Source organism: Rhinolophus ferrumequinum, chromosome 21, assembly GCF_004115265.2.
Source record: "Rhinolophus ferrumequinum isolate MPI-CBG mRhiFer1 chromosome 21, mRhiFer1_v1.p, whole genome shotgun sequence".
NCBI classification, from domain to species: domain Eukaryota; kingdom Metazoa; phylum Chordata; class Mammalia; order Chiroptera; family Rhinolophidae; genus Rhinolophus; species Rhinolophus ferrumequinum.
The window spans coordinates 54902010-54923982 of record NC_046304.1 but is presented as its reverse complement, the minus strand read 5'-3'; the positions used below and the strand labels follow the sequence as shown (position 1 = coordinate 54923982).

General features: G+C 55.7%; 1 protein-coding gene across 1 annotated transcript in view; it reads left to right on the top strand.

Annotated features, from left to right (window-relative positions):
* The window catches only part of CCDC57 (coiled-coil domain containing 57), an 87771-nt gene that overhangs the window by 5804 nt on the left and 59994 nt on the right, over nucleotides 1-21973 (top strand). Inside the window, 9 exon segments of the mRNA XM_033090174.1 lie at nucleotides 608-716; nucleotides 4890-4991; nucleotides 6209-6366; nucleotides 6497-6571; nucleotides 9118-9318; nucleotides 12613-12771; nucleotides 15594-15756; nucleotides 16124-16264; nucleotides 21567-21789. Of these exon segments, the coding sequence (XP_032946065.1) occupies nucleotides 608-716; nucleotides 4890-4991; nucleotides 6209-6366; nucleotides 6497-6571; nucleotides 9118-9318; nucleotides 12613-12771; nucleotides 15594-15756; nucleotides 16124-16264; nucleotides 21567-21789 (1331 nt within the window).

Below are 21973 nucleotides of genomic sequence, written 5' to 3'. Positions count from 1 at the left end.
TTTTGATTATATCCAAGACAATTTGGAGATTATGTTCTGAGGGTCTGCATCCCATTTCATGTTCTCTTTTCAGGCAGTCACCTTTCCAGGTGTAGCGCTCAGGCCTGGGCATAGCGCTCAGGCCCAGGCCTAGTGCTGAGGTCTGGGTGTAGAACTCCCATCTGGTTGCAGCACCAGGCCCGGGCGTAGCGCTCAGGCCCAGGTGTGGGTGAAAGTGCTGCTCCCCCAGGTCCTGCTGAAGCCACCCCTGCAAAAGCGAAGTACCACCTCATGTTTGTAAAGTTTACTCAGCCAATGTATCCTTTTGAGGACTATTCAGCATGGCTTTTCTTTCTTTTTTTTTTTTTTAATTTTTTTTTTTTATTGGGGAATATTGGGGAACTGTGTTTCTCCAGGACCCATCAGTCGTTGTCCTTCAGCCTAGTTGTGGAGGGCTCAGCTCAGCTCCAGGTCCAGTTGCTGTTTTCAATCTTTAGTTGCAGGGGGCACAGCCCACCTTCCCATGCGGGAATTGAACCAACAACCTTGTTGAGAGCTCCTGCTCTAACCAACTGAGCCATCTGACCACCCAAGTATGGCTTTTCTTTACACGGTGTTTTTTGTGCAGTGACAAGAACAGTGAGATAGACCAGCAGCGGGAACAGTATGAAAAGCTGAAATGGAAGCTGGAGAGGAGGCTCCAGGAGCTCGATGGAGAGCTCGCTCTGCAGAGGCAGGTAGGACGCACGGGTGTGGGCATCTGGTCCCTTCCTGGGGCTGCTCCCCCAGAATGCACGAGGGGAGGGAAGACGGCTGTCTTGTCACTGTCTGGTGTCCGTGGGACCACAGCTGGATTACTGGGCAGATGTGTGCACTTCGGGGGCAGTCTGTAGGGAAATCTGATGGCGTGGGTGTCTTCTTTGTAATCATTCCATGGCGTTCTCATCCCTCAGAAATGAGGGGACGTTTTCTCTCTTATTTATCTTAGAAAAAAAGTTTTATGAAGTTTAAATTTGAGTTATTTACTGTAGAGAAGAACTGGGAACTCAGATTGTGATAACTATATTGTTTTTAGCAGAACAATAGTCGATTATAAATTAAAATATAAACTGACAGGTGACACTTCAACCTGCCACCAAAATCTCTTTTCGGTTTTGTTAAGACTCAGCCTAATCTCTGAAAGACTCAGCTGTATTGGGGTCTGTTCAGAAGACAGTCTCTGCATTTATGGCCAGAGCCCATGTGTGGGGGGCCACAGGGATGCAGGAACCAGTGATGGAGGGTTTCCTGGTCTCCTTCCAGGTGTGCTGAGTTTATGTCATTGCAGCAATGGCTGGTGTTTAAGGAAAGCGCCTCCATGAGGCTCCTGTGCATGTGTGTGATTTTGTCTGCTCGTCACAGCAGAGGCACAGCTTCGATCTGCATTTTACAGGTGGGGGCAGAGGCCTAGAGGCATTCAGCCACTTGCCCAGAATCCCCTTAACAAGCGGCAGAGCTTTCATTTGAGTCTGAGACGCTCCGGCTTGTGAACTCGTGGCCACTGTTAGCTGCCCTGGGATGGCTCCTCAGGTCTCATTTGTACTCAGGTCTATGATCCGGAAGTCAGCCGGTGCTGTGTCCCCGTCCGTCTCGCCCCTTCTCAGAGGGGTGCTGAGTGAGCCATCGCACTTGTCCCCTTGTGTGTCGGTGGATGTGTGCTGCGTGGCCGCCTGTGCTGGCTGTGTTCTAGGCGCCGGGGTCAGCTGGTCTCCAGGACAGGCCTGCCGTGCTGGCCCGCCGTCCCACACCACAGCGTGGGTGCCCGAGACAGGACAGCGTCCTGAGGGGCTCTGTGCCAGCTGGGCCGGGAAGGTGCCTGTGGCCACAACTGCCCCCTGACTGCCCTTTCACATGTGGCCGCAGGGTGGACGCCCTGCCTTCCCTCCCTCTGGAAGTCCACCGCCCACGGCGCTGCCACTCACTGAGAATATCCGTTAGCGCCTGAGATTCTCTGCATAGGACTTTGGTGTGGACCAAAGCACTTTGTCCGTTATGAGTAGGTTTGACATCTGGGACCAGCCCGGTCCTTAGGGCACTAAGCCGGGGCCTGATCTGGGTGATTTATCTGACAGTGAGGAGGTTTCCTCAGATGGTGCCAGAGTCTCTTCCCAAGAAGGGAGGGGTGGCTGGCCGGCCTCCTGGCGAGTCCAGGCTGTGCACACTCGGAGCCCCTGCTGCAAGCCAGCTCCTGTGGGCCCTGAGCTCCTGCGTGGACGAGGAGGCTGCCTGACACCAGGGGCTCTGTCTGGGACCCTGGAAGCTTGGTGTTCACTCTCCAGTGTTGCTCCCGCCGCCCTCCCAAGGGCTGCTGCTGGGAGCTTGCGTAGCATTTGCCTGGTGTGGTACCAGTCCTGGGGTGCAGTGGCCTCCACTGGGACTCGCAGTGATGGCTGTGGTCTGAGTGCACGTGCGCTTCGTGCTCTCCTGGGGACCGGTCCTTGGGGCTTATTTCCGGAGACCTTTGTGTCCCGTCAGCTGGTCAGAGGTGGGAGTGACTCAGTGGTGACCATGGGTTCTCTCAACAAGTAAAATGGAAGCGATGGAGCTGCGTCAGTGTAACTCTGTTATGTCTGCAGGGTGTAGGCTGGGCTGGTCACCAGTGACAGGATGAGAAGCCACGGGAGGCGACGTGCTGTGCTTCATTCATTCATTCATTCATTCATTCAGCAAGTAGATTTGAGCACAAACCCCCAGCCCGGTGCCAGGCGCCTTCCCAGGGCCTGGCTTACGGTGTCAGCACTGGACTACCTGTCCTGCGCAAGCTGACCCTCTGCTATGGCGACACCTGGACAGTACAGTATCTAGTGGCCCAAGGGCAGCGCCTGCGTGACACAGTGGGGCGGGTGGCTGGTCTAACCTTTGAAACGGTGGTTGGGAAGGGCACTCCGAGAACAGGGCCCGTGAGCTCAGGTGACGGGACTGGCAGACGCCCGCTTCCTCAGGGAGCCTGGGGCCAGCGTGCAAAATTCAGGGGGAGCTGGGGCGGGGGCAGCACGTGGGGCTCACAGGCCCTTGTGAGGGTGGGTCTTTGCTCAAGGTTCGTGACACGGTTTTGGGGGCTTTGAGCACCAGGTGCTGTGAGCTTAGTCGTCATTTTAAAAGGTCACGTGCTATTGCACTGAGGACCAACAGCGGGGGCCGGGCATGCAGAGACAGTGAGGAGGCTGCTGCAGCCCCGGGAGCAGGTGGAGGCGTGGGCCAGCGGGCCCCGGGCAAGCAGGCGGGCTCTGGCACACCTGGGGGGCAGAGCCAGCGAGACAGGCAGGTGCTGAGGACATACTGGTGTGGGGCTGAGCACTGGTGTTGAGATGGGGACCGTGTTTGGCCAGGCTGTATGGGAGGTGGTCCCTGCACTTCTGGGTGGATGCTGGAGCTCGGGTGGGGGGGGTCACAGGGTACACAGCTGGGAGCCCAGGGCATCCCCGAAGGGCGGTGTAGACAGAAGAGCTGAGCCTTGCAGGTGAGGACGCGGGAGGTGAGGGCACTGGCCAGGGTCCCCAGGACAGGAGAAGAGGTGGCCGGGAGGTGGGCATGGCTGCATGTGTCTGTGTCTGGTGGGGGGCTGGGCACTGCGGCATTGCGAGGGCGGCGGGTGTCTTGTTCCTGGGCTGGCTTCCCTCAGCGCTGGGCGCAGGCCCTGGCAGCCACAGCCGGCAGCGCTTTGAGCACAAGCTGGTGCTTAGGCATTTGGTGCCGCGTTCCAGTGGGTGACTGTCCGTGCTTTTCACAGGCTGCTGCCGACAGGGTTGTTTTGCTTCTTGAAGGATAACAGCAGTGAAGCGTGGGTTTTCAGTTGTACTTCTGTGCAGGGCCTCTTAGGCCTCACATGACCTTCAGACAGTGGGAGAGAGCAGCCGGGCGCTCGTCACTGGGTGGGTGGCTGCCCGTCATCCTCAGGAGTCGTGTCCCATCACAGGGCCAAGCTGGTAGCTCCGAGGGCAGGTGGGAGCCAGTGAGCTTGAAGGAGGCTGGAGATGCTGGGCTCCTGGCTCCAACACCCTTGGACAGGACCTAATGGGGTTGGGAGGCCCCAGGATTACCCCTGAGGGGGACTCTGGGTGGAAGGAGGCTCTTCCCAGCAGGAGTGAGCCAAGAGAGGGGAAGCGGCACCAAGGAGTCCCCAGGGCTGCATGGGGGCCAAGAGGGACAGCCCCGGGGACAGCTGTGCAGTGGCCCAGTGGGGAGGCCACCTGGAGCGTGGAGTTGGTGGGCTCCAGTCCTGGGGACGGGGCCACTCGGAAAATGAGGGGACAAGACAGAGAAGCAGAGAACGGGGTGGGAGGAGGGTCCTTTAAAATGCCAGAGATGAGGAGCTGGACGCTATGTGAGCGGGGATGAAGGTTCACTGCTGGGTGGGCAGGAATTATTTTATTGTCGTAATAATTGATGGCATTTGGCTTTTAGAGTCACACTGTGGATGATGCTGGGAAGACTGTTTGCGGAGCCTGGTGTCCTGGGACCGGGACTCCTGGGGTTAGCGCTGCTCAATAGTCGCGATTGTAGCAGGAAAGCAGCAGGTGCCCCGGAGGCCTGGCCAGGGGTGGTGCGTGAGCATGCTGCTTAGAGACGAGACGGGACCGACAGGGAAACTGGTCAAAGTGCTGGCTCCGGTGGGGACTTGGTGTGCGTCTCGTCATCGCAAGGCCTGTAGCGATTCTCACCCTGTGTGTGCCAGGGGCAGAAGGTGACGAGACTGCAGGGAGAAGGACAGACACGCGTCCCCAGTGGGAGCTGGCGCTGAGCCCTCCTAGGCGCAGTGACGTGGTCCTGCCCTGGCTCGCGGTCCTTCTTGGTGCTGGCGAGGCTCCCGCCACCAGGGTCTCTGCTGGGTCGCCGCTGCCCTCCTTCACCCTGAGCCCCTCCTGCTGCAGGAACTGCTGCAGGAGTTTGAATCTGAAATGCAGAAGAGGGAGCGCAGCTTCCGGCTGCAGGCCGACAGCATGAGCCATGCCACCTTGACGCAGGAGCTCCAGGTAACGGCCCTTCTCGGGCGGGGGGGCCGCAGGACCGCGAGTCAGGGTTCACGCAAAGGCCTCCTCCTCTGCACAGAGCCAGGGGTGACATGCAGGAGAAGTGCCGGCCCGGGGCCCGCTCAGGAGTGCAGGTCACTGCCAGCCAGAGGAGCAGTGGCACCACCATCCTGGGTCCAGTTACCCTGACCTGGGGAAGTGCCTCCCCGATTCTGGCCAGCTGTGCCCAAGACTGCACACTCTGTCATTGTCCTGTGTCCCCAGCAGTGCCTGGGCAGGGGCCCATGACGAGGCGCTGCCCGTGTCCCCGTGGACAGCAGAGGAGGCCAGGCTAGGCTCAGCACTGTCTGCAACTCGTGCCCGACCCCACTGCTAGCGGCATCTCCGTGAACACAGGTTGTGCAAGCACTAGCCCAGCACTGCCGGGCATGCGTGACCTTTAGCACTGACACAGGGACCAGCCTCGAGGGGTGGGGAGCCGTGCAGGGGGAGGAGGCAGTGAGGATGACAGCCGGCCCAGCCAGCCCTCACTGGTCACATCTGTGCAGGCATCCAGACAGGTGTCAGTTACATAGAAACTCTGCCCTAATGGTCGGCAAGGGCCCCTCCCCAGGTTACCAGCCACCCACAGTGCCTCCGTCCAGGAGCAGCACTCGGCCAGCCGGGCCCCAAGGACCCTGGTGGCTCTGCATGGCGGGAGCCCAGACCTGTGTGAACAGGTCTTAGCAACTGTTCTTCCAGGAGCGCCAGCCTGGGTCCCCCTGGGCCCAGTTCCCCCTGGGCCCAGTTCCCCCTGGGCCCACCTGCCCACCTGCCCGAATCCCCCTGGGCCCACCTGCCCAGTTCCCCCTGGGCCCACCTGCCCACCTGCCCGAGTCCCTCTGGGCCTACCTGCCCACCAGCCTGAGTTGCCCCCACTCCACCCCTATCAGCCAGTCCAGCAGGTATCCAGACCACCAGGCTGGGGCTGCGCACAGTGACCCTCACCAGGCCACTTGGGGGGAAGGGTTGTGTGGGGTCACCCTGTGCTCCACAGCATGGTGGGCACCCCTGTCCAGGAAGGTGGGGCTGGGGGGCCTCCCAGATTGTAGGCCTTGGCCCATCTCCGGCTTCCACTGTGGGAGCGAGTGAGTGAGGACATTCTGTTGTGATCCCAGTAAAGTGGTGACGCTCGCCTCTACCACCTTGCGTTGAAGGCTCTCTGTCTCCATCTCTCCAAGGTTAAGCTACTGAACAAGGAACTCGCGGCTCTGAGAGAAGCAGGAGCCCAGGCTGCCGAGTCTCTGCAGAGCACCCAGACGGTGAACTTGGAGCTGGAGGAGAGGCTGCAGCGTGGCGCCCAGGAGCTCAGGGACCTCGCTGCCGTGAAGGACGCCCGGTGCGGAGCCCCTCCCGTCCCCCTGGGGGTGGAGCTGCTGTGTCTGGAGGTGTCTGCCGCTCTGGCTAATTGCAGGCCAGCCTGGCTGTCGTCCCTTACCCACGTTCCCACCAATATTGGTTCTTTTCAGGATAAAAGACTTGGAGGGTAGACTCCACTCTGTGCAACTCACCAGGCAAAAAGAAAAGGAGACGTTTAGGAGGAAGTGAGTATTTCTGGCCCCAGTGTCGGTGGTGTGAACAGGTCTCAGCAGAGTGCGGCCTCGCCTGGACCCACCAAGCCCGGCTGGCAGTGCTGAGGCCGCTTGCTCACCACCAGCCTGTTGTCCTGTGCAGCCATGGAAGAAGCAAGACAAGCGCTGTTCTCTTCATATGTGTTTAAGCCCTCGTCTAGAATCTTTTTAAAAAAAATTTTTTTTTATTAAGGAGGTGCAGCTCACAGTGGCCCATGCAGGGATTGAACCGGCAACCTTGGTGTTATCAGCACCACACTAACCAACTGAGCTAACCAGCCACCCCTAGAGTCTTTTAAATTATGAATTGAAATAGTTGAAATGAATGTAATTTCCCACATATTATAAACACTGGCATTAAGAAATGAAACTGCTTGGTTGGTCTTTAAAATGTATGTGAATTCCAGAGCCATTTAACACCCACTGCCATCGAATGAGGAAGTACATGGACCCACTCTTCTCCAGCTGCCAGAAATTTCACTGCGTTACTTCTTCTCCTTGAACTCCTGTTTCCACTCCAGTTCCCCAGGCAGTTGTGTCTGACTATAGTGTAGCTCTTGCACTGGAAGAATTTGAAGTCAGTCACCTGGATTCATACATATGTTCGTGTAAAGTAAAAGAATAAGATTTGCTTGGGCCTCAAGGCTCTCAGCGCTTCTGAATTAAGATACGATAGTTAGGACAGACTTCACACTGCAATATAATACCCTGTAAAATTCAATAACTATTAAGTAAACTGCTCCTCCTGCTGAGATGAGATGAGAAGGCTTACCGACGTCGGCTGTCACAGCCTGCATGGGGCTGGCCACAACGTCATGCCCCCCAGGCAGGGGCTGGGTGGTTTCCGACAGCGTCTCATGTGCTGCAAACTCCTTCCAACTTCACCTTACATGCCAACAGCCACCTGCTGGCCTTCCCTCAAGGACCACTGTAAACCACCTGCCGACTGGTGGTGCATTGTTCCCCCAGCACCCAGCTGGCAGTCATTCATTCTCAATTTCCAGAATTTTAGCTAAAAGGCTTTCAGTGACGTATCACGTGACTGACATGTACCCGATATTTTTCTACTTGGGGGCACCTTGAAAATCCCAATAGACTGAGAAAAGCGAAGGAAGCCAAGTGCTGTGACTCTCAGAATGCGTTTGCTGGCATAGCACCTATAAACAGAACGCTTCCATCTCATCACAGCCTACAGTTCTGCCCCCAAACCTGGGAGCTACACAGTGGTTCAGGTGAAGGAAGACGTCCACCGCTCACCTGAGTGGCAGAGGCCCCTCTCCACCCAGGCATCCGCCAGGTCAGGTTGGCTTGGCAAGGGTCTCACTGCATTTGTCCGTTCACATCAGTGTGTCTGTGTGGAGGACGTCGTCACAACACACCTTGTGAGATGAATTACTAGGGTAGCCAAGATGAAGACAGTTGAGTGCTGTTCTGCTGGACCCATTTGAAATCGAGTTATTAGAACAAGGACACCGCAAACAGTTTGCCTTGGAACGTGCTATGTGACAATGCAATGGCACATGCAGCTCAGATGATGGTGTTTATGGCGCCAGGGTGACACTAGGCGTGTGTCCCCAGGCACATCCACAGTACGCCTCCATGCCCTGCAGTCTCGGTGCTTGCTCTTGAGAATAAACAGCAGGCATGTCACGCCGTTCAGAAATGACTCCATTCCACTGGCCATGATGGGCAGACTTCCTGTGATGTGATGAGAGAGGACGGCACATGGTGCCCGGACAGTGGGCCCAGCCACCAGCACAGGTGCTCCCTGCTGGCAGGGCCGTTGGCAGGATGAGGAAGAGGAGGGGGCATCCCTGGGGCTGCAGCAAACACACAAAACATGACCTCAGTACACCAGGCTCATTGAAAATACGGATTGGATGTAAAAGAGGTCATGGATTATGTTTCTCCGAGTTTCCACTTTTTACTGAAACCAAATAGAACAAAAGCATCCACGGTCCTGAGCAGCATAGACGTCAGTGAGACACTATGTGTCAGCATGGTACGCTGTCAAGATGAACGTCTGTTGTGGTGACGGAATTCTGGTAGTTGTGGCGTTTCCAGCAAAGACGGAAACGCAGCCAGCACCCCAGCGCGCACAGGCTTTCAGTGACGTGTCACGTAACTGTGACATGTACCCTGGGCGAGGTCGACCGGGGCGCCCGGCAGCTCGCCTTACACTTTGCTTTCAGGTGTTGACAGGGTGCTGTCGACAGGTGTGGGTGTCGATAGGGTCCTGGTGGTGGTACAGGTGTGCTTTACTGAAGCAGCTGTTTGTGCTCTTTCTTCCGCGGGGCTGTGAGCTTCCAAGGGCAGGCCAGGGGCCTGGCATCTAAGAATTGCCTCGTCAGAAGTTGGTGTGAGGTGACGTGTGAAGGAACAAGTGGCTGCTAAACGATGATTAGGCAGCACCTGTCTGGCTGGGGACATAAGCACAGCTCCCCTGTGGGGTGGGGAGAGCCTGGTGTCGGGGCCGCAATGGGCCCCGCGTGAGTTGCGTGGTCCACACTGTCTTCCAGGCATGAGGAGCTTGATCGCCTGGCCCGGGAAAGGGACGCGGTGCTGGCATCGGTGAAGAGCGCCCACACGGAGCAGCTGCAGGCGCTGGAGGCCAGGGTGGTGGAGCTGCAGGTCCAGTGTGAGGCCCTGGAGCTGCAGCTGCGCAGGGCAGAGTGGAGGCAGATGGACGCCCTGAAGGAGAAGGACGCCACCCTGGATAAGTGAGTGAGCCGCTGGCTGCCTGCTCCATCCGACTCAGACCAGGGCGGGAGCGGGCGCCGCAGGGGCCACCTCTGTAGCTCTAGTCCTTTTCTAACCATCTTTTTCTGAAATTGTGTGGTTAGTACGCGTGTGTATGAATGGATGTGTGCAGTTATATCCTTGGTAAAACACATGACATTGACCATCTTAACCCGTTTGGGTGGTCAGCTCAGTGGCTCTCAGCACATTTACAGTGTGGTGCAGCCGTCACTGTAGGCTCCAGGACTTTTCATCTTGTAAAGTGGAAACTATGTGCACACGAAACACTCCCCACGCCCTCCCCCAGCCCTCCCCCAGCCCCAGGCACCACCGTCCCCTGTCTGTCCCCGGAATCTGCCTGTCCTGCGCACCTTACATGAGTGGGATCCACGTAGCATGATGTCCTGCAGGCGCATCCACGCTGTAGTGTGTCGGCGTTTTCGTCCTTGTTAAGCCGAGTCCCTCTCCACTGTGTGGAGAGAGCACATGTCATTTCTCCGTCATCCGTGGATGGACACCTGGGTGGTTCCCTTCTTGTGGCTGCTGTGAACCTGGGTGTACAGGTGTCTGTTTAGGTCTCTTTTTCAGTTCTTTTGGGTCTGTCCCCAGGAGTGGCATTGCTGGGTCACGTGCTCATTTCATGTTCTACTTTCTGAGGACCTGCCAGACAGTTTCTGCAGCAGACACACCAGTTTGGGTTCAGTTTCTCAATTAACTGGTTTCTTCTTCAACCGTTTTCTTTCTGGCATCTAAGCCCTCTCTGTCCCGCTGCACCTAGAGGACGTGCATACACGCAGAGCCTTTGTTACTGAAACGGAAATGGAGACTGCACTCTACTCTCTTGGCAGCACTGAGGAAGTGACCCTTACAGAAGCCTTGTTTGCCAAGGACAGTTAAGGGGTCCCTGCTGGGGGCAGCTGTGCTTAGGGCTGCTGCTCCCCTTGGTTCAGGAAGCATTTCTGTCTCTTACAGACAAGTCTCTGCCCAACTATATTTCTATTTATGTGGAGAGCGTCTTTACAGCTGTCAGCTCCCAGGAAGTGAAAGCTTACTCGGATGTTTCCTTAGGTTTGCCTTTGGTTTTGGTGTTTGATCTGTTAGATGCAGACGACGCTAGTCAGAGAAGCCGGAGCACCAACCGTCAGTGCGCGCTGCAGCCACGCCCCCTGCTGGAGCGCCGCCCATGGGCGGGGCTGTGGCTCCCTGGGGGCGTGGCCACCCTGCCGCTCCCATGCCTGTCAGACCTGGTGCCCCCGGGGGCTGCGGGTCCCCAGGAACCAGCCGCTATCTGAGTCAGTGTCCCTCATACTGAGACACACTCCCCTTCAAAACCAGCAACAAAAACCGCCCTGATTTCTAGTTTTCTGACTTGCTGGGCCTGTTTGTGCCGGTTTTCCTAAGAGCCCCCGACAGACCAGGAGCTTTGTGAGAGCCTGCTTGTACCCCGTGCAGCCGCCTGGTCCCTGCCGTAGAAGTGGGGATGGGGGCACACGCTTGCGAACTTTCTGGTGCCCACGGTCACGACGGAAAAGAAATGGGTAAAATTAACGTCAGGAGCATATTTTATTCAACCCAACGTGCAGGCGTCCCCCTCACCTGCGGGGGTACGTACCCCCAGTGGGTGCCCGAAACCACGGCTCCCACTGAACCCTGCATATACTGTGTTTTCTCCTGTATGTGTGCGCCTATGATGAAGTCTGATTTATAGGTTTGGTACAGTAAGAGGTCAGCGACAATAACTAATAATAAAATAGAGCAGTTACATCAACTGTAACAAGAGTTATGTGAATGCGGCCTCCCTTCTTCACTCTCCACTCTGAGTGACAGTGGTCCTGGCCGCCACCAGGATGGAGGCTGTGGGACCTGAGTCCAGCAGGCGTCAATCACCCTGTCATCGTGTGTCTGTGCCATGGAGAACAGAGATTGCGTGTGGTGTCTCAGGCGGGGACCCCGGGAGGTTGGCCAGGGGCAGGGGCCTGAGCAGAAGTACCAGGCGCTTTGCCGGGAGCCTTAACCACTGCCCCTGCCCCAGGACAGGACTGCTGCGATGGCTGTCCCTGCGGGAGGGCACCCTCTCCTTCATCTCTGCCATGCCTGGTGGCTTTGCTGGGCGTCTGTGTCTGAAACTCGGGGCTGCCACACGTGGGCTTCTGATCAGAGGCCATGAGCTGGTGGCTGTTGTCCCACCCTTGGCTCGTCCACCGTCCGCAAGGCACACCATGCCCATTTATGGGCCTGTGGCTCTGGGCAGTGGCCAGTGTGTGACACACTGAGTGCTGCTGGGGCAGGAGATGGGCCATGGCTGCCCATCAGGTGAACACCTGTGGCCTGTGTGCAGTGGGCTCTGTGACTTCCTTAGTGGACATCTCCAGGTGTCTTCTCTGAAGTGTTTCTTCTTGGGAAATTTACCCAGTTGGGGTGATTCTAACAGGAAATTTAAGGGTTTCTGTAGACCCTCATTTTTCTATTCGATTTGAAAATTTGTGTTGAATGTCTCCACATCGAGGTCCTGAGCTAAGCAAGGTGCGGGGTATGAAGAGGGGTCAGGGCGCTGCGCCAAGACCACCATCCCCTGCACACCCGCACGGCTTGACGTGTTGTAGGGTGTAGTTGGGACGGACTGTCTCTAATCTAGGCAAAGAAGTGTCTGCCCTGATGAGGGGACACGAGTGTGGAAGAGACACTGACCTGTAGCATCTCCTTTGAGTGCTGTGCGTGTGAGTGTGAGAGAGTGTGTGTGGTGTGTGTGCGCGGTGTGTGAGTGTACGTGGTGTGTATGTGTGTGAGTGTATGTGGTGTGTGTGAGTGTATGTGGTGTGTGTGTGTGTGAGTGTATGTGGTGTGTGTGTGTGAGTGTATGTGGTGTGCGTGCATGTGGTGTGTGAGTGTACATGGTGTGTGTGAGTGTATGTGGTGTGTGCGCACGTGGTGTGTGAGTGTACGTGGTGTGTGAGTGTATGTGGTGTGTGTGCACGTGGTGTGTGAGTGTACGTGGTGTGTGTGAGTGTACGTGGTGTGTGTGTGTGAGTGTATGTGGTGTGTGTGTGAGTGTATGAGTGTGTGAGTCTATTTGTTGTGTTTGTGCGTATGCGTGTGTGAGAGTGTATGTGGTATTTGGTGTGTGTGTGGTGTGTGCGTGTGTGAGTGTACGTGGTGTGTGTGTGTGTGTGTGTGTGTGTGTGTGTGAGTGTACGTGGTGTGTTGGAGGCGCCGAGTGAGACAGCTTGATGGAGCAGGTGCAGAGCTGCCCACCTCACAGCCCCCTTCTTGTTCAGACTCCGAGAGGAGGCGGCAGCTCTGAGGTCCGGCTGGGATGCCCAGGTCGCTCAGCTCTCCCGGGACATGACCTCCAAAGACCTGCAGGTCCAGTCGCTGCAAGAGGAAGAAGCGGAGCTCAAGGCGCAGCTCGCCAAGTGCCAGCAGGACACAACAAGGTGACTGTCCCCAAGGCCCACCTTTCCATTGAGCGCCTCCTGGGGCCAGGCACTGTCCTAGGCACTGCGGGTGCAAAATGGAGCAGAACCAAGTCCCTGGTGTCACACCTTATTGGGGGAGAAAGACAGGAAACACATAGAAATAGAGTTTTCCTCAATTGTTTTTGTCCCATTTCATTGATACTTACTCTCGTTTTTATTATTTTCTTTCTTCTACTTCCTTTACCTTTAATTTGATATTCAATAGCCTCTAATGGTGAACCTTAGCTTATTGGTTTTGGACCATTTCCCTTTTGTAAGAAATATAAGCATTTAATGCTATTTTCTTTCAAGCACTGCTTAGCTGCATCCCACAGATTTTGATATTATTCAGCTGAAAATATTTTCTAATTTCCCTTGTGATTTCTTTTTCCCGTGGGGTATTTAGAAGTGTGTTGCTTTCAGATTTCTAGATAGCATTTTGTTACTGGTTTCTAATTTAATTCTGATCTGGACAGAGGACATATTCTGTTTGACGTTAACTTTTCGGTCCCTTTTTGTTTTGTGGCCTCAGAGCATGTCATCTCTCAGTGGCTGTCTAACATGGGCTTGAAAACCACGGGTCCCACCCTTGGGTTCTGGCTCCGTAAACATCGGTGAGGCCAAGTTGGTGCTGGCATCTTGCCTCCTGTGTCCTCGCTGCCTGTTCCGGCAGTTGGGTGTGTGGGTGTGAGTGTGATCTACACCTCTAGTCGTGGGTCAGCTGTCCTTCAGCTGCCAATTCTGTGCACTTGACATCTTTCCCAAGTGCCCCCACACTGGATTGGCATGCCTCCTGGATGAGCTGCCCCCCACTTCTGGTGGCCTCCTCGTGCCTCGGTCCCCTCTGACTGAAGCTTTTCATGCTCGGAGTCTGCAGGGCACGTCTCCCCCCTTTGACTCTGATGGTGCGCTGTACTTAAAGTACGTTTCCTGTCCGTGCATGTGGCCGAGTCATGCTGTTTTGATTTCGTGTGGCAATCTCTGCCTGCTCATTGCAGTGGTTAGATAATTTAGTGCTGTTGTTATGTTTGGGTTTAAATCTGCAACTTGCTATTTGTTTCCTGTTTTCCTCATGTTTTTAAAAATTTTTTCTGTATTTAAAAATATAGAGTATTGTTTAGGGTTCCATTTTCTTTTCACTGTTGTCTTATAAAATCTCTTTGTTTTCCTTATTTAGTGATTGTTCTAAGGTTTGTAATATGCACAGTTTACCTTTAAATATATACCTCTTTATATGTAATATAAAATCCTTTAACCTTTATTTCTTCTTTTTCCTCTTCTTTAGTAGTTGTCGTACATTTTACTTTTATATATTTAGTTACATATATATTTTTGTTTTGATCAACCAACTATCCTTTAATTGAAAACTTAAAAATGAGAACAGAAGTTTTATACTTTTTCTGATATTTATTCCGGATGCTTTTCAGTTTTAGAAAGTCAGGTTCAGAGTTTCCTTAAGGTCCCCTTTTTCTCCAGCCCCAAACTTCCTCTCCCATCCCTGTAGTGCAGCTCCCCTGCTTCTCAGTTATCTCAGACCTGATTTGTCTGAAATATCTGGCCTTTACCTTTCAGAAGCCTTTTCACTACATGAAAAAACTCCGGGGCGGCAGTTCTTTCCTTCAGCCTGTCGAGGCTGCTTCCGTGTCTCCCAGCGTCCAGAGTTTCTCGTGGGAGCTGGTCACTCTGTTCCCTGCTCAGACTGTGCCTCTCTCTCCACTTCACGTTTCTCTATTATTGGCTTGCAGCAATTGGGTTGTGGTGTGTCTTGCTGAGGCTGTGTGTCCTGCTGCGTTTATAGACCCTGCCCATCCCTTTCTGGGCCTTTCTGTTGCATGTGTGTCAGTGCCTGTCTGCATGATAATGTCCCACCAGGTCGCCGGCCGTTCTCCCCTCTGTGTCTGCCCAGCTGGTCGGCTGGTGAGTTTTCCACTTCAGACATTTTACTTTTCATTTCTCTTCTCATGACGTGCATGGCTGCCTTTGACCCTTAAATGGATTTCTAATCGCTGACTTAGAGTATTTCTCTGCTGCCTGTGTTTCTGTGGCCGAGGAGCCCTGTCCTGCTGTGTCCTCTCATCGTTTCTCTTCAGGGATCCATTCGTAGGGGACAAGCTCTGTGTCTTTTCCGCCTTCTTGTGTGAACGGTGACATAGCCAGGTTCAGGATACCAGACTGCAGATTGCGGTCCCTGTGGGTTCTAGACCTGTTGTGTATTACTTTATTGTTGCCCTGCCGCAAATCACCGCACACTTAATGCTTTAGTCAATCCCATTTATTTCCGGTTCTGTGCTCAGGGGTCTGGGCATGGCTCATTGAGTCCCTGCTTAGGGCCTCACGAGGCTGAAACCCAGATGTCACTAGGCCACCCTGTCCCTGGGGCTGCAGCCCCCTTCTCTGCCCACTCAAGTTGCCTGAGAGGTCATGTCCAGTGGCTGTAGGGCTGGGTCTCCACTTCCTTGCTGGCTGTGCCTGGGGTCGTGCTCAGCCCTAGAGGCGTCTTTGAGTGCCAGCTGCGTGGCCCTCATAGCACGCTAGCTGTTTCCTCGAGGCCAGTGGATGTGAGGGAGGCTTGTACAACACCATCCAATCCCATGAATGACCATGCCATCCTGTCACTGCTGCCACACTCGGGCGGCCATGCAGAGCCCCCAGCGGCACTCTGCGAGCCAGTCTGGTTCTCGCCCAGGGCTTTCCTCATCCTGTCGCGACTCTGCACCCTCTCCAGTGTCTGCAGGTCTGTGCCCCCTGGCCTGCGTTACTGCCAAGGAAAATGTTAATGTGCCGTGGTTGTGATGCCCCAGGTACCAGCAGCAGCTGTCTCTGGCGGCAGAAAGGGAGCAGAGCCTGGAGCGCGAGAAGGTGCAGCTGGGCCTGGACTGGCAGCACCGCTGTGCCAGCATCGAGAGGGACCACTACCGGAAGTCCGAGGAGCTGATCCAGGGCCTGACTGTGGCCAGGGAGCAGGTGTGTGTTCAGGGCCCCACCATGGCTGTCGCTGGCCTCCTGTGGAAGGAGGACCTGGGCACTGGGCACGCACTGGGTGCCACAGGGGCCTCTTGGGCTCTCACCGTGACCGTGGACCTCATGGAGCACTGTGATTTGTAACAAGAGCTGCAGGGTGGACGTGCCCGCCAGGCCCAGCAGCCTCGCACGGAGGTCCGTTGGCTGTTTCCCCCACTGACCAGTGCAGTGGCCGGGTGATGGCCCCCTCAGCCGCTGGCTCCCGTGGCACATCTCCTCGTGTGTGTGACGCCTGCCTTCTCCACCCGGAAGGCTGGCACTGCTCCCTCCCCACCCGCCCCAGGTGGACTGAGTCCCACCTTTTGCCCAGGCTGCCGCCAAGCTCCAGGAGGCGGAGCGGAAGCTGTGTGACCAGGAGGTGCTGCTGAAGGCTGTGACCCTAGAGAGAGACCAGGCCGTGCAGGTGCTGAGGACACGCGGGCTCCTCCCCGAGGACGAGGGCAAGGCGCAGGTTAGTGCCCCCTCCCCGTCCTGGGAACCCCCCTGCTCAGCTCCCAGTGTTCCTGAACCTGCTCTCGGGGTAGCCGTGGGAAAATAGGACCTAACAGAACCACATGGTTGGTTCTTCAGTTGTGTTCCTTCCTACGTGACTGCATAAATAGAGTGTGGTCCGTACCCAGAATCTTCTTTGTTTCTGCAGCGTTTGAAATCTCTAAAAATCCCAGTTCCAATACTGTGCTGTGGCAGACAGTTAATGGGACGTTGTGGCTGTGGTATGTCCCCAGAACCGGCACAGGTCGCTTTGTGCTGTGACCCTGTCTTGAAGCCCCGGGCTCAGCAGGTAGTGACAGTGGTGGCCAGAGCTTGTTGAGTGCATCCTTGTGCCTGGTTCAGCCCTCAGAGCTCACGTCTGTCGAGTCTTTAAATCTCCGACTGACGTAGGTACCAAGGCAGCTGAGACGCAGGCAGCCGAAGTATTGAGCCTGAGCTGTCACTTGGAAGGAGCACAGCTAGGGTCTGGCCCCACATGGCCCTGGTCCACGGCCAGAGGTGCCAGAAGGACAGTGAGACACTGGGGGACGAGAGAGGAGGAGGAGCTGACGGGCTGATGAGCGAGGATCGTTCTAGGCTTGTGAGTGGTTCTTTTCTTTGCAGGTTTTTGTTGTTGGTGGTGGTTTTCTGTGTTTTTTTTAAATGTACAGTTTGATGAGTTTTTGTGTTTTTTTTTTTTAAGGGGAACAGGACTTTATTGGGGAACAGTGTGTACTTCCAGGACTTTTTTCCAAGTCAAGTTGTTGTCCTTTCAATCTTAGTTGTGGAGGGTACCGTTCAGCTTCAAGTTGTTGTCCTTTCAGTCTTAGTTGTGGAGGGCGCAGCTCAGCTCCAGGTCCAGTTGCCGTTTTCTAGTTGCAGGGGGCACAGCCCACCATCCCTTGCGGGAGTCGAACCGGCAACCTTGTGGTTGAGAGGACGCGCTCCAACCAACTGAGCCATCCGGAAGCTCAGCGGCAGCTCAGCTCAAGTGTGTTCAATCTTAGTTGCAGGGGGCGCTGCCCACCATCACTTGCGGGACTCAAGCTGTTGAACCGGCAACCTTGTGGTTAAGAGCCCACTGGCCCATGTGGGAATTGAACTGGCAGCCTTCGGAGTTAGGAGCACAGAGCTCTAACCGCCTGAGCAACCGGGCCGGCCTTGGTGGTGGTTTTTTAAAATGGGTTATATTTACACACCGTGAAATGCATAGATCTTAAGTGTACAGTTGAATGAGTTTGACACAAATGTAGCCATGCGGCCCACCCTTCCAACAAGGTCCATACAGAGTACGTCCATCACTTACAAAAGTGCCCACGTCTGGGTCCCACCCCCGTCCTGGGGACTCGTGGTCAGTGGGGCCTGGTGGGGGGTCCATAGCAGGGGCTCTTTGCATGGGTCCTTGTCACACAGGGACATTCTGTAGGGCACAAAAACAAAGCAAATGCTGCTTTTCATCCGTGTCACACCCTCCATGTTTTCCTTTGATGTATCCCCCGCAGGCTGGCAATTAAAAGAAGACGTTTATCTCCAAGCATCAGCTCAGTGGCCCAGGAGGCCTGTCAGTGGCTATTTGCTTTGTTAGGTAAACAGAGAACCTTAGCAGTGGGCCTGGGGGCCAGCGACACGAGCACCCATCCATCCCTAGGAAACGGGTCCCACAGCTCTGGTTGTGCAGAGGGGACCTGGCCATGGGGCCCCGGCAGTGAGGCAAGTGGAGGCTACCTGCTGGCCAAGGGCCAGCCTCGATGGAGAGACAGGCTCCAGCCAGGACGCTGGGGAGGGTGCTGCAACACGGTTCCAAAGACACAGTGGGACCAAGTTTAGAGCCAGAAACCGCAGGTGTCGCCACCCCTACACTTCCCACTTCCCGTCTCCTGGGATAACAATGTCAGTTGTGACCGCGTCCTGCCTCCTGGGGTAACTGTGCCCGGGGTGACCGCATCCTGTCTCCTGGGGTAACTGTCAGGTGTGACTGTGTCCTGCCTCCTGGGATAACTGTTGGGTGTGACCGTGTCCCACCTCTTGGGGTAACTCTGGTGTGACTGTGTCCTGCCTCCTGGGATAACTGTTGGGTGTGAGTGTTCCTGCCTCCTGGGGTAACTGTCGGGTGTGACCACGTCCTACCTTCTGGAGTAACTGTGCCAGGTGTGACCGTGTCCTGCCTCCTGGGGTAACTGTCGGGTGTGATCATGTCCCACCTCTTGGGGTAACTCTGGTGTGACCGTGTCCTGCCTCCTGGGGTAACTGTTGGGTGTGACCGCGTCCCACCTCTTGGGGTAACTTCGGGTGTGACCACATCCCACTTCCCAGGATTATAACCCTGGCAGGTGTGACCGCAGACAGCAGGTGAGGGTGGGTCACACTGCCGGGGTTCTGTGGGCCTCTGGGCAGAGACTGAGTCTGCAGTAGCAGGAGGATGTAAATTGCAGTGGGAGGTAGCCGGCGGCACAGAGCTGAGCCTCCACGGTCCTACTGGGCACATGTCTGCAACTGCCCACAGCCCACTTGGCAATTATGGGCACAGAGCCCCAGCAGGAGCTGTTGGTGACCTTGCAGTGACCGTTCAAGGGACCGTGGTGCAGGCCCCTCCTCCCCACGGCCGCAGGGGGACAGCATCTGACCTGTACAGCTGAGGCTTGGTTGGGATGACATGGTTGTGACCCCCAGAGCCGCCGGCCACCCTGGTGCCTGGAGGCTGATACTGTTGTCCCTGTTTCACAGATGAGGACGCCCGTCCTGCCTCATGGTGGCAGGGGAAGAATTTGAGTGGGGTGACCAGGCACCTCGCCGTGTCCCTCCAGCGTGCCATCCTGCGTGATGTGCAGGAGTGGAGGAGGTGTGGGCACACTCCTGCGTCGCCCCTCCCGTGTATAGTGTCAGGGTGGGCGCTGGGCCCAGGGTACGAGCTGGTGGGCAGGGCAGGGCAGTCATAGGAGCCAGTGGATGACTTTAGGAAGGCCTGTGAAAAGCGGGGACGGTGACGAACAGAGGAAAAGAGCTTCATCCTGGAAGAGAAAGTCTCATGTGGCCAGCAGCGGAGTTTTAGGTTGGCACACTGGTCTCTGGAATCAGCTGGCTTGGTCTTGCCAAGCTTCTGCGGAGATCAGTGAGCTGTTAGCACCTAGAGTGACTTGGGACCCGGTGAACACGTGCTGGCGCTGTGCACGTCACTGATTGGGAGGCGACTAGGGTGGGATCCACCTGTGACCCCGAATCCCGGGTCCCCCACCCGTGTGGTGGCGCCCCTCCCAAAGCACGATGGGTGCTGTGACCCAGCATGTGCTGCCCTCGTGGGAGGCTCAGAAGTGGCTGCCCGCGCTATTCATTACTCATTACACGGAGGAAGACAGGCCCTGCTCAGCAAGACCCGACCTCTCTGTGTTCTCCTTCCGCGTGACTGTCTCCGTATCTCGTGTGTTTCTGCATGTGCCCCTGCTCCGTGGTTCAGGCCACGCGGTGTCACCCGAGTCCTTTTGTCCGCTCCTGCATTAGGTGTTTCTCGTGCCGTGGACATTCTTACAGCGCACGGCAGACGGCGGAGTCCAGCGTCGTGCGGCCTGCACGTCAGGAGCCGGCCTCGTACCTGTGGCCGTGGGATGATGGGTTGCACGTGTCGGTGCTGCACAGGCGCCGGCCACTCCGGTCCTGTTGGCAGCCCCTCCACAGCTGCTCTGTCCCTCACAGACCACCTGGGAGCCAGTGGCCACAGGTGGGAGAAGTCGGAAGGCCTCGGGCACTGCGTCCTGGGCGGCGTTCCTTCCTGTGTTGGGAGATCCGTGCTCTGGCGTTGGGACAGCCGCGGCCTGCGGGAGGAGGCAGGGACCTTCTGCAGGGGGACATCGGACAGGGTGTGGCTGAGCTTGGACTCGTTGCTGCGCGGCCACAGTCCCCGCTCTGTGCTGGTGTCTGAAGACAGTGGGTTCCTAGGATCAGACAGTGGTGTCTGATTTTCTAGGTGTCATGGCCAGTGCGCATGTCCACAGCCGAGGAGCCCGTCACGTCCATCGCGTTGGAGGGTATCTCGCCAACTGGGGGTCTGAGGGGCTGCGTTTCCTCTGCGTGTTGGGTGCTGCCACCTCGGCCTCTCGGTCCCAGCTCTCAGGACAGGGCGCATTTGCCCCTCTGCATGGAACCCAGCCACCTCTCCTCTGTCCTCTCTTAGTTTTCGCTGTATCACTGATTTGTACCATTTGCCTCTGATGCTCTGTGGGGTGCTTGTCTGTGTTTATTTTGCTGCAGCTTCATTGGACTTCTTGGGTCTGTGGACTTAATGTTTTCATCACATTTGAAAATTTTTGTCCACTATGTCATAAAGCACTCGGGTTCTTGCTCACTGCGTGGGGCGGCTCCTGTTGCTCCCGAGTCCGCTGCGATGCTAGTCATGCGTCCCCTTCTGGTCTGTCGCTCTGCTCGTTCGAATGTTTTGCTGTGTTTACAGTCACCACTCTTTCCTCTGGCGGTGTCTGCCCTGCTCTGACTCCGGTCCCATCCAGGTGGTTCTTGATTCAGATGGTGTGTTTTTCATCCCTCCACATGCCAGGTGCTTCTTTTTTTAATCCCTCCCATTTCTTTTCTGTGTATGTTCTTGTTTTTCTTTAGCTCCTGGAGCACGCGTATAACGTTGAGTGCTTGCAGGTCCCGGTCACTTAGTGTGATGTCTTCACGGCTCATCCGTGTTGTAGCGTGTGTCAGAACTCGATTCCTTTTTGTGGCCAAACAGCATCCCACTGAGTTACAGTTTGTTTTTGCATTTTCATCGGTCATTAGTGGACATTTGAGTGTGTCTGTGAGCTACTGTGAGCAGTGCTACAGTGGACGTGTCTGGACAAGTTTCTGTTTTCATACCTGTTCAGTTCTTTCGAGTATTTGCCGAGGACTGGAATTGCTGGGTCACGACAACCCTGTGTGTAACTGTGTGAGGACCCGCCAGAGTTTCCATGGCTGCTGTGTACGTGTGCAGGATCCGTCCTCCATGCCCTTGCCTGCATTTGGTCTTTCTTATTAGTCACCAGCGGGTGACTAATGACTTTTGACTGAAAAGGAAGGGTGCCCAAATTTCTCAATAAAAGTTACCTTTGAAAAGCAGCAGTCTTATCTTGTAAAAGCTAGACAAAAAAGAGATGGTTTCATACTTCTGTCAATTTAGAAAGGAAGGTCCCTACACGCCTGGAGGACCGATAGGGGCAGCAGAGACCCAAAGGGTGGGAAGACGTTGGACGTGCAGAGACTGGTCTCTCTTGTAGCCACAACTGTTGTGTTTCTTTTTCTGTATCTGACAGATGCTCCTCAGGCGTCAGGAAGAAGAAATCAGTCAGAGTTTTCCATCGAGTGAGATCCGGCGGCTCCAGGAGCAGAACACAAGCTTGCGAGACGCTGTTGCACAGATGAGGACAGAGATGGAAGCTCTAAGTGGCCACGCCCTTCCTTCTGCCCGGCGAGGAGGGGTGACCGCGGGCACACAGCAGCCTGACACTCAGGCGGCGGCAGCTGCCCCCACTCCTGGTGAGGGGCGTGGAGGGCACAGCAGGGCCGGCTCAGGCTCCGCTGGGTCCGCAGCAGGTGTCCCTCGGAGTCTTGTGTGCGTGCCTCCCTTTCATAAATTACTTCAAAGTATGATGGGCTGCTCTTCCTCCAAGAGAAGGGCTCGCACATCAGTTTTTATATATGGGATAAAAACGTTTTGTTG